Here is a 12,865-nt window from a genome sequence, read left to right on the forward strand (position 1 = left end):
GCAAAGCTAGGTGTATGTCCCCTGTACCAACAATAGCATAAGTCTGCTCAAGGCCCAAATCAATACATTTGTCAACCTCCCTATAAGAAGAGAACCATGCTCTATGAGGGGTAACATGACAAGATGCCATAGAATCCAATAGCCAATCTGAGGCATAGGCCATATCACTAAGCAAGAAAGTTGTAGGGAAACTAGATGATAGGAGTACATGCTCAACTGCATCATCGTGGGTAACAACGCGTACCTCACCACTAATAACAATGCTGCATCTCCTATATCTCTAACTCTTTGCTCATGTTTGTCTCTGTCTCTGCTGCTCTCTAATCCATCCGAAACATTTTCTTTTAACATGCCCAAGCTTCCCATGATGGAAGTATACATCTATAGAAGAAGAAGAAGACAAAGCATCTAAAGCCTGATCAATAGGGCTATCCAAGACATCTGAAGATCTCAAGGAGTGTAGGGCTATCCCAATAGAGGGAACCTTCTCATCAAGACAATTGCCTGCAAGTACATTAGTGGTAGGAGCATGTTGTTGCAAGGACTCATCCATCCGTAATGGAAAAGGGAACATAGAGGTATCAAGCAAAGATACAGAAGCTCCCACAGTAACTGCATGACATAGCCAACCACAGTAGCATAAAGCAAAAGACATCTATCATAAGAGCATACAGATTTCAGCCATAAAACCAGCCCATAACCATACGCATAATCATAGCTCTACAGTACATAATGCCATCTAGGAAAAGCCAAGTCAAGCCAAGACCGGCAAGAGGCAAAAAATCCTGTAAGAGTCAAGCTCTAGGAAAAGCCCAAGTATCTGTACAACAACATCCAAATAAGTGGCTTTGTAAAGTACATGACAGTAGACAAAGTGCATAGCCAGGTAAGCATCAAGAGCAACTGCTCTCTGACCTATATGGGAAAAAACAACCAAACTAGCATAGAAGCTAGACAACATAGAAGCAACAAAGCCATAATTGTTAAACCCAAGCACTATCAAGAAGTCCGCTGATCAAGGAGTAACCCACAAAGAGCCAAGCATCAATGAGCAATGAAAGCTCAATAACCAACTACCAAGACAATGGAGCAAGCGCTACTCAAACATGTATTTGCATCCAAGTAAATCCAAGATCCATAATCGGGGCATTAAGGGCCAAATAGCATCCAAGTTGCATAAGTGATAAACTGACCAAATGCAAACTGCTCCACAAAATTCTCAAATGCAAGTCGATTCAAGCCCAAACATCTGCCATACTATTGCTGAGAACCCAAAAGCATCCACATCAGACATTAGTCCCATAATGGGTAGCATGGGGCATAAACCTTATCAAGTGAAATGTCAGCTGCAAAGAAAATGACAGTGAACCAAGAATTGAGCTCTTTGCTCAAGAAGCATCCTAGAGCATAAACATCAAAGTGGCATCATCCAAATACATCAGAATATCATTCGAGTAGTGGGAGCACTCGTAGACCATAAAAATAACCAAACTGGAGGTAAAATAATCTATCAACTAAGGTAGCATAAATCCCAACCAACAACAAAGTGTCTGCATCCAAATCAAGGCTCAAGAGCTCTCAAATAGCATATGCATGCATAAACCATGATGACCAAGCATCAATACATCCAACAGGACACTCGAATGTCAACAAAGAGTATTGTGCATAAGCCATCCCTAATAAAACCTTGCTACCCAAACAATGTACATCAGTAAATCCTTGCATAAATTGAGCTATGGAAGCTCAAACCAAGTCCCAAAGCATCTCAAAACATTGGGCAAACATCTCCAAAGCATCTGGGCATCAAATACCAAGCCTCGAGAGCATCACATAAGCTAAGAGCATGACATTTTCTTGTTATAAATCAAACTCAAATCTATTGCAGAACATTATGTGATCAGAATTTGGCAGATTTGACACTGCCATTGCATCTGGAGCATGCCAAAACCCCATGTTACCCTCTTACCTTGCCTAAGTCGGGTTTCAGATGCCCGAGATATGAGAAAAAATGGGATTTTTGAGCTAGATTTTGAAACAGGCCCAAAAAAAAAAAAAACGCGAGCTACTAATGTGGGACCTGCTGGTTATCCTAAGAATAAGGGGTCAAATGGGGGCATATAAGGTGTCCAATGAAGCCAAGAAACACCTGCAAAGAGCCTATGAGGGCCGAGGAGAGGCGGGAGATGAAATCTTACCTTGGGAGGAAGAAGCCATGGCTGGCATTGAAGCTCCAAGCTCTAGGTCTTCAATCCGGGCTGAAGTAAAGTCAAGCCAAGCTCCACGATCAATCTCTGATACCAGTTGAAGGGATTGCAATGGCGGTGGAGAAAGAGAAGAGGAAGATGCGGGAGAGAAGAGCATACACAATGTAGGTGCTGTCAAGATTGATATGACAGCCTTATTGCACTATCTTATATATATGAATAAAGAATATGGGCGGTCACGGTACACGGGCAGGCTCGAGGGCCTTTTACCCCAACGAAGGCAAAACTCAGTAGTCTCCTCATTAAGACTTGACCTTGTCAAATGATTGTTGGAAATTTATATAGATTGAGGCACGTTGGTCATTTGAGAAGATGCATTCATGAACATGAAGTGGAGCTCAAGAAGCACACCAAGGGATAGAAATATGTCATTTTGATGCTAATATTACATATAAAAATTTATTGCAAGCATAGCTATGGTGACCTACCTTGTTTAAGAACATGACACATTTTGGCAAGCACTATGACAAGTGCCAATGTACTAAGGTGTTTATTAAAAAAAAGAACTCATACTAGCTATTGCCACCAATATTTTCATGAAATGGGATATAGACTTTATAGGGCCCATCAGTCCAATGACTCAATACTCACATCACTTGCAAGAATAATGTTGGAACCACAACTAAGTTCTTATGGGAGCAATTCATCTCTAGATTTGGTTGTCCCATCAAGATCATAAGAAACCAAGGAATGCACTTTGTAAATCAAGTTATTGAGCACTTGGTCTCTACGTTCTTAGTCATCTATAAAAAGTGAGCTTCATATTATCCTGAAACTAATGGCCAAGTAGAATCCATGAACAAAACATTGATAAACACTCTCACAAAAATAGTCTCTATGGTAGAACTAACTGGGATAGTGAGCTTATGGCATCTCTATGGACTTATCACAAATAGCACACAAGACAGCCACAACACTCGGACTTCATTCTAGCTTAGATATAAAAAATGCAAGCAATTACATGAAAGGTAGAGCCACCACTTGCAATATACGTGTGTGTGATCATGGTGTGTGTAATAAATACAAGGCAATATAGGCATAGATGCCTTTAACCCCAACAACCTCCCACTTTAATGTGAATATGCCTCGAGTGAGGAGAGAAAAGAAAAGTGATAAATTAGAAATGTATATGAAGTACATCATGATGAGCAATGGACATCATCTCATCCTACACCCATCATCTTCCTAAGGAAGACAAAAAGTTCCACTAATATACTTTTAGTGAGCAAATATGCAAGATTCTCATCAATTAAAATCTTGACAAGCTCACTAGACTTGTCATTCACCACCTCCTCGATGAAGTGATAGCGTAGCTCAATGAGCATTGCCTTGTCTTTGCATGGAAGACCAAATTATTAGTTAATTGAATAGCACTAGTCCCATAACTTGGCAAGTGTCACAAGCAAGAATAAGGGAGGTAGATTACTCTCTTGAACTCAATGCCCTTTGAAGCCAACTAGCAAAAAATAGAATGTAATTCATTTAAATGTGTGGATACAAGAGTCCCTTCCTTCATACCAATGTCCATAAGCTATTTCAACCAATACATTTATGATGTGAGACTTTGCTTATTATAAAGATCGCATATCTTTTAGCATAATTGCCTAGCATTATCCTCAAGTGCAACAACATTGAAGTTAACAAGTTTAGGCAATGATAGTATGAGAGTGGATTTACCTAGCTCATCCAAATCATCTTGATCCATGTCTTTGGGCTTTACACTCTTGGTTGTCATCAACAACCTAACTTGCTTCTTTTGAATGAGTACTTGCCATATCTATATCTTCCAATAGGTAAAATTTGCGCCATCAAGCTTTTCAATATTGAAGATAGCATTATAATCTGAAGAATCGACCATAATGACAGTATTGAAGATAACACTATAATCTAAAGATAGCAGTATAATCTAAAGAATCAACCATAATGACAGTATACCAATGCAAAATCTAAGAGAATGGGCTACTATAAATGACTCAAAATCAACCCCCAAAACTCAACCAAAACAAGGGCAAAATAGGAGAAAATATCAAAGTATAGAGCTGTCCACCAACTCCAAGCAATAGACTGCCAAAGTACAATATCTGCTCTCTAAGGCAATACTAAAAAACTGTAATTACAACAATGTTGAAATAAAGATAACATTATATGTCAATCTAGTTATTGGCAAATAGGCTAGAAAAAAAGCTTCCATTGCTAGGGATATCTAAGTAGCAATTGAGATACAAAGAATGCAACTAGCAGCAGCAGCAACTAAGCATAAACAACCGATACCAAAGATTGCAACAAACTCAAAGTATCAGTAAACCATACATCCCATGAGCATATACATCACTAACAAACTGTTGACAAAGGTAAGTACCAGTATCCAAAGTATATGAAATCAAATCATCTTACAAGCGGGAGTAATTGTATCCAATAGCATACAAGACAACATATACATGAATCAAGAGTCCCATTGTCTCAAAGAATCAAGTTATGCCAAATAAGTGCAAGCATCTCCCACTGGAAGAAAATCTAAAATGCAAAGCTCAAGACATATGTCAAAGCATCCAAGAAGCCTAAGTGCATCACAAATACATCCAGGAGCATAAGTGTCCAATGAAGCTTCAATACTCGTAAGTGAGTAACCACAGAAGCTTAAAGCAACAAAGCCCAAGTACATTAAATGTTGCTCAAATCCAAGTGCCAAAGCATGTCATAACCATATCCAGGGTCGTATATCAATGCTAGACATCACCTTAGACATGTAGTTTAGTTGAAACACCATGTAAGCACAATAGCCATTCAAAGCATAAAGCTCACTATCATATGCTTGCTGCACAAACTATTATTATAGCAATAAACACTTCAATGACTGATTTATTCAAGCTCTAATAAGCTCGAAAGCCTTTCAAAGCATCAATGCATCATTTGGGGATCGCAAGCACTCCCTATAAGCGTCAGTAGAGAATAAACTAATCAACTACTTTTGTGGTTCAAACCAAAACTATTCTGTTCTATGTAAAACAGAGAATTGAAAATGACCCAAAACAACTCTATGAGTGCTCAAATATTTAGCTATTGTCATACTCTTTGTTTTGGCCAAAATACGAAAATGATATTAAGCTACCATAACTATACATGACTTCTATAATCTGCTCTATATCCACTCAAAATGGATAGACTGGTTGCTTCTTAGCTCAATAAGCACTTAACAAGGCAATGCATACCTTGGGAGGAAGAAACCATGGTTGGCATGAAACCTTGAGCTGAAGCTTTGAATCTAGAGTGAAGCAAAGAATGAAGAAGCTCCTCAAATGCCCACTCTAATACCCATTGCAAGGTAGATCCCAAGTGGAAGCACACAGGTGAAAGCAACATCAAAGCAAGAGCTATGGTGGATGGAGCAAGAGAGCAAGAGAGAGAGAGACATGGTATATGGGAACTCCAATAGTTGAATGTATTTAAGCATGTTAGTGCATCCCACTAGATTCCCTTGGATAAACCCTTATAAGGCTGTATGATTTGAATCCAATGGATAGTTTTATGATAAACCCTATTTCATCCATGTCGAATGCTTAGTTTAGATTTTGTTTGTTGCACTCTAATTTTTACATGATTAACCTACATATGTAAGTTTGAACAATCATTGAAGAGGAATCAAAATTAGAGTGAGAAGGAGAGAGAAACCACAATGAGAGACATAACAATCGACACAATCTTCAATAATAGAGCACTACTAAATATGCTTTGCTTTTGTAGAGTACCCAAAAAAACGAGGGTATTCCCTTGCTATGTTTGGTCTTAACAAACACATCAAGAAAGTCCATAGTGTTGGAGATAAGCCCAAACATGCACCCTAGCGATAGCCTATATCGACTTATGCATGTCAATTGCACACACCCTTGGTTACAATGCAACCAACCTTCATTCTCAAGAGGGTGGTAATGGCTCGACTAATCAATGATTAATCGAAATGCACAATTTACCCCTTAATCTTGGACGATGGATAGCATGTTGGCCCCAAATCTTGTGCCCCTTGCAACATTTCTTTATCTTGATTTGCAATTTGCATGGAATACAATGAGATCCCTTGAATCTCCTTCACTCTCAGATTGCCTCTTGTTGTCATAAATGACTAGCAAGCCTCCAAACTGATTTGCACCTTGGTTTTGGCCTTCAATTGTGCTCCTTGGGTGCCCCAAATGTTTGTTGATTGAGTGGCCACTCGAATCTCTTGAAATTGCCCCAATTTCAATATATTGAAATTTAAGTCCCCAAGTCTTTTATTTTTTAGCACGCTTCTTGAGGTGGTTGTCAAACCCTAATTTCTACGGTAAATTAGGGTTCGTAGCAAAGATTAGCTAAAATCTCCACCTCCAAATGACTGATTTTGCTAGAAATTGCTGAGGACAGATGAGAATAGGATGGAGGATGAGAGAGAATCTTAAGGAGAGAGAGAATTTTGACTTTTATATTGGTGAGAAAATGGAATAAAGCAATTGTTACCATGTTTAAATAGCCATGAAAGTTGTCTTCATTATTGATGAAGTATCCCAAATATGATGTTGCTTGGCTAAAACAACCCTCAAACTATAGTCACTTACTATTGTACTTTCATTTGGATATGTCATCACCAACTCCTAGAGTGTCTCCTACTATTGGAAATGGCTTGTTAATTGATGTAGCAACAATGGCAACCTTCTCTCTCTCTTAGCTTGCACAAGGTTGGAATGACTTTCTCTCTCTCTCTCTCTCTCTCTCTCTCTCTCTCTTTGCCAGCCTAAAAAATGTTCTTCTCACTCACATGGATGATGGGCAATTTCTGCCAAGTGATAGCTTTCCAAAACAATTTCCAAGATTATCTAGCTTTATTAACTTTATTAATTAAGGCTAAGAAAAATAATATGATTAGCCAACAATCAAATTAGCTAAGCCAATTTATCACCTAAGTGACCTTGAGTACTCATTAGCCTCAAATTGACATTAATTCCCTAGTCTCACCACCACTGATACTATTGGCTAATAAAATGTTATAAGCCAAGTTTTGACACTTAGTATCACCTAGTACCTATAAGACACATAACTTATTACAACTTTGGCCTTTGGTATCGAGTGATATATTAGGATCTTGTGTCCTAGATTGCAAAATAATTAACTTACACATCACATATGCAAGCCACATTTGCACATTTGATTAACATTTAATCACATGCTAAGTAAAGCATTAAAAATTCATGTCCTTTGTGACATACAAACTACATCGACTTGTGTGTGTCTAGGCTCTAGGACTAGGCTCCTTGCATTTCCACGGGGGGTAAGCAACAAAAAGATACGAATTCAATCATGAATTTGTGTGGATATCATGCAACAGTGATGTGAATAATAGCTTTACCATGCCTAAGTTTGAAGACTTGGCGTGGTGGGGACTTATTATGCAAAGCTTGTAGCCATGCTTCGCTTGCAACTTATGTGGACCCTGTGAGCTTGTGTGCAGCGAACAATATTTAAACGATCCATAAATGCTATAAAAAGCATTGAGAGAGAGAGAGAGAGGATGCCAAATAGTAAGACTTGTGGGAGTCCTTGTCGTCCCTCTAAAAATGAAAGGACTACATGGATTGGGTCAAGTCTTGAAAAAAGAACTCGCACGAGAACTTTTGCAGGTCAACACTAGGTTACACATCAAGTGATGGACGACCAACCCCCGCCCAAAATGTGGGCATGCATTTTTTGAAACTGGGTGTGGACATGGGCATCATATCTTTACATACCAAATGAACATAATTTATAAAAAATATAAAATAACAAACTTATAAATATTTTGATTGGTTGCAAATGCAAAAAGTGCATCCTTGTTCGACACTTTACAAAGTGGAGAGGGGAGACTCCCTCTCCAAAAGTGAACGGATCACGTCTTCTTCAATGTATAAAAAGATTGTGAACGCCCAATTCTTAAACAAATGTTTTGATTAGTTAAAGCTTAAAAAATGGACGTCTTTCATTGAGTGTGTAACGACCAGCACAGAAGAATTGCTTGACTTGTGGGATTCGCCGAGGTCTCAAGACCTCGACTAGTCCTGGGTCTAAAAATAACCTACATAGGCGTTTTGTGATCCATCACGTGGACTACAGTAAATAAGGCGTGCAGTACGGTTTGCTCCTTATTTATTTTTTTTGACATATCCCCCCCTTCCATGATCCATCTTTTGCATTTTCTCTCTCCTCCCATGATCCATCTCCTTGCATTTTCTTTCTCTCTCTCTCTCTCTCTCTCGAGCACAAATTCCCAGCTCGTGGGCCGTGGCCGTGTAAGGATGAGCTGGGGCTGCTGGGCTTTTCTCTCTCCCCAGTCCCCATCTACACTACCTATGTCAACTCTGACAAGCTCCGTCTCTCTCTCTCTCTCTCTCTCTCTCTCTCTCTCTCGTGTGTATGGAGCAGAAGGGGCTCTGAGCCTTTGAGGGTGCTCTCGTATGGAGCAGACGGGGCACGAGAGTTGAGACGCGAGAGCATGTGAGACGAGAGAGAGAGCGAGAGAGAGAGAGAGAGAGTTAGTATAGACTCTAGAGTCTAGAGGCAACTGGAAGAAATGCAGTGCGTGCATTTCTAGCAGCAGGCAACTGACAGGGTACGTCAACTTCCAATGTCATGACGACATTGAACACTCTCACAGACACACACAAACACACAGAGTACGTCAACACAGACACAGACACACACACAGAGTACGTCAACTACAAATTTGATGATGACACCATTGAAAACACAGAGAGAGAGAGAGAGAGAGAGTGTGTGTGTCACTTGTGACCTTGAATTGAGCGATTCAGCCTGGAGGGTAGAAGCTAGACGATGGAAGATTGGTGCTCGCAACAGTAATTAAATTATAGCTGCCTGTCAGAGCAGGCTAGCATACGAATTAAGATAGCAGACGCTGCATCTGCTGGAACCTGGATTCTGTTATAAGAGAGAGCTTTGTAGGAGACTCACAAGGCACACCCCTGACCCTGTCCACGACATCCTGCAGGATTACTCTATGAATCTTGTGTGTATAGAACACAAAATCGTGTTTCTTCTTTGCATTTTGTTTACACCAGCAGACTGTGAGACGGTTAACATGCCGTTTGCGGTGCTAGCCACCCCATGCCTTCGCACTTGTGTTCGTTTTGCACTCTTTTGTTGAGCTTTTGCTCGTAATGACAGGAAGAGAGGCCTCAATCACAGTAAAAATGAGCTCGTATCTCGCATTTTTCAAAAATCTTTTTTTTTTTTTTTGGGGGGGGGGGGGAAAGTGAAGTTCGAATCCTGAGCTTTGCCAGTACAGAAGATCACTAATTTTTTTTTTTTTTCCTTTGTTGGAATGGATCGGGGGGCAGGAAACATAGCTTACAGAATATCAACCAAAGAGACGCTTTGTTATGCTCTTACGAATCTAGGCCCTTAAACAGAGGCTATGGAAACAGCACGTGAAAGGGATTTGGGTCAGCACACTGGTTTACCAGTGAATTCAGATGACATAAGCTCAGAAGTCGAAGAGGACACAAAGTCATCCTCAGATTCTGTTCTGTCACAAACTGACCACGATATGAAGCAAAAGGATGTTGAATCCATTGCTTTAGATTCCACAATCACAGGAGCAGAAGTTGGTGTACTGCATGCCCCAGAAACCATTGCAAGTTCCTCACTGACAGGTTTGGTGAAAGAAGGAGGAGAAGTGGCTGATTCGGATTTGGCAGAAGGTCAATCTGCTCATACACCAGAGGTTGACTTTGAGAGTTTAACAGATGATGGACTTACAAGGACAAGTCATGGTGAGATGCAAGGAGGTGTGTTGGAAGCAGAAGTCGGTCAACTTGATACACCACAGCTTGACACGGGAAGTTTGATAGGTGCAACAGTAGAAGTCGATCATGATAAACCGCAAGAAGAGTTTCCATATTCAGAAGAGGGCCAATCTCTTCCTTTGCAATCAGGTGGAGATATTCTGACAAATACACTGCTTACAGGGACGGAGCATACTAAAGTACAAGAATATTCTGTAGGAGCAGAATTAGATCAACCTTATACATCCCCAGTGGATATATGGTTTGCAGGTTCAGGATCTACCAGGTCAGATCCACATCAGGCACAAGAATCCTTAGTGCTTGTAGGGACAGATAAGGGTAAAGGGGAGAAAGATATTTTGCCCACCATTGATGTCAATCCTACCTCTATGGAAGAGGTTGCTCCAAAGACAGCAACAAAGTTGCAGCAGGGAAGCTTTTCTCCGCATGGTGAAATGGCAGCCTCTAATAATTTGTTGACAGGTGAACACAGTGAGACTCTGCTTTCCAGAGTGTACACTCCAAAGTCACCGGAAGTTGGGCGTGAGTTGGAGTATCCACTCTCGAATGAACCAGTCTCAAAGGATGAGTACATTAAAAGGGGTTTTACATGCGACATCACTACTGAAGATGAAGATGAACAGCTGAGGGAGTATTGGACACGTACGCTAGAAAGTAGTTCATCCACAGGAGAACTTGTTGAAGAAATAGTAAAAGTTCTAAAACATCATCAGAGGACACATGATTTGCTTTGTCCTGTGTGTGGTTCTTGTGTAACAAAAAGAGTCATACTGCGAAAGAGGAAAAGATCAGGCATGATTTCTGTTGACAGATGGTATTCTGATCCACTTGAAGATGCTGAAAGTGAACTGCAGGGACTTTCAGCTGAGAATGGACAGTCTATGGAAGAACCTGAAGCTGAATCAAACACACAAGAGGAAGATACTGAGGCTTTTGGTTGCATGGCGTGTTTCTCTCTTTTTTTCAAGAAAGGTAAATTGTTAGGTTTTCCTAGAGCAAACTTCCACGTCCTTTTTCTGAGGAGCAGCTGCTTTTAAAAGACACGTTATTTACTGCTTGTGCATTCCTCTGCATATCTTGTATGCTTTCAATTGTTTGCATCTCAGGCGTGCATGGCACATATCATTTCATTGCAAGGAAACATCAGCTCTATAGTTATCCCTACCCAAGTCTCAAACAAGCTAGGCTTCGATACTTCCTCCTGGATTTTGTTGGATCCGTAGAAGCTCGGTATATTCCCCTAGTAATGCCTGCTTGTGCTGCTTGTCTAGAGGTATCTAGGACAGATGCACATCTAGTTTGGTAGCCAGGTGCTTTTTAAAGTTGGTGGCTTGCAATTTCTGTGATTGTTTCAGTCTTACAAAAGTTCCTTCTTTATGTATAACAGGCGAGTCTATGTAAATATATTTATATTAACCTAGAAGCTTGCAATTGCATCTTTATACAACTCTATTCTTTCATTTCCCGCTTTGATAGAATCAGCTGCCAGTGCTTCGTATTGAGATGCGTTGGTGCTAAGCTAAGAAAGAAATAAAGCTAAGCTAAGAGAAAGTAAGTGCAAAATAAAGTAATAGAGTGGGGTGGAAGAAGGAAAAGGGAAAGTCCTAAAGATAACCTAAGGACAAAGTAGGGTATGGGCCCAACTCGAGTAGCCTAGGGAGCTATGAGTAGAAGAAACTACTAGACTAGCCTAAGAAGGTGCTAGCCTAACTGACTCTAGAGAAACAGAGATCTAGCCTAAGGGTAGGGCCACCATTGTGCACATCCTTTGGCATGTCTTTGCCAAGAGAGGTTGTGATGGTGATGGAGGTGAAGCCGCATGGACTAGAGACGCATCATAAGTCCCAACAAGGGTGACGAGATGGCCTTGTGGATTAAAGTCCATTTGAAGAGTTGTAGCAATCGGAATATGATTGTTGAGTGAAGGATATGGAGGGTAGGGAGTGGGTTTGGAGTACTCGTGGGTATTTGCTCCAAAGTGCCCACCAAAGGCTGACGTCATTATCTCTGCCGCAGTAGTAGTCTGCGGCGGGTTCTCCTTCAAGCTAACGTCATCATTTTGCGGGATGCGTACAGCATCCAACCCATTTTCTTTATTTTTTGTTGGTATCTTTGGAGGACTTGGATGGCATACCATTACAATTGGTAGGATCATGTGGACCAAGACCGTACGGACCATTGGAGTGATCATTGATGATTGAGACCGAGAAAAGAGGTGTTCCTATCGCCATGATAGGGAGGATCATCGTGAACACTGCCAAGATGAGACAGAGATTGTGACACAGTTTGACGGGCGGACGTGATTGGGTTCCCTCCCGACCATCTTCATACCACTCTCTCCTTGTTCCCCCTTTCGTGGCTTTGAGTCTATGATTGTCCATTATGGCATCACTTGTTTAGCTGCCCGTCCTAACTTCTTTCTTTGCTTTCTAAAAGCTGGATGGGACAAATTATTCTCTATAGTCATGCAAAGTCGAGTGCATCCCCAATGCTTTTGCCCTCTAGGAGTTCGTCGCAATCCCTCACCACATGAAGGGAAGAGATGCAGCTGAGTGTGCTCAAGCAGAGGCTGTCTAGTAGCCCTCTCTCTTGTGAGTGGGATGGAGAGCTTCCACACTTGCGTTTCACACTGTTGCCCTGCTGTACAGCTGCCTGCCACCTAGGTCAGCCTTAGTCTGCCGCAATTGTGGTAGCATTGCAAGCTTCCCCTTGGCCAACAAGCTCAAGGTGGGCTTGAGATCATGATGTTGCTGTAAGTTGTAACCCTTGTACCAATCC

At 40.9% G+C, this 12,865-nt stretch overlaps 1 protein-coding gene across 2 annotated transcripts in view; it reads left to right on the top strand.

Annotated features, from left to right (window-relative positions):
* The first annotated feature begins 8,614 nt into the window (after positions 1-8,614).
* The window catches only part of LOC148038040 (uncharacterized), a 48,786-nt gene continuing 44,535 nt past the window's right edge, over positions 8,615-12,865 (top strand). The window contains exons 1-2 of one of the 2 annotated variants that reach the window (XM_087668232.1): positions 8,615-8,874; positions 9,620-11,059. In XM_087668232.1, the coding sequence (XP_087524358.1) occupies positions 9,697-11,059 (1,363 nt within the window). In that variant the 5' untranslated portion in view covers positions 8,615-8,874; positions 9,620-9,696. The remainder of the gene's footprint in view (positions 8,875-9,619; positions 11,060-12,865) is intronic. The other variant, XM_087668222.1, reaches the window with a different exon arrangement.

This window comes from Lygodium microphyllum, chromosome 3 (assembly GCF_053477565.2).
Source record: "Lygodium microphyllum isolate KBCC chromosome 3, Lygodium_microphyllum_v1.1.10, whole genome shotgun sequence".
Lineage (NCBI taxonomy): Eukaryota > Viridiplantae > Streptophyta > Polypodiopsida > Schizaeales > Lygodiaceae > Lygodium > Lygodium microphyllum.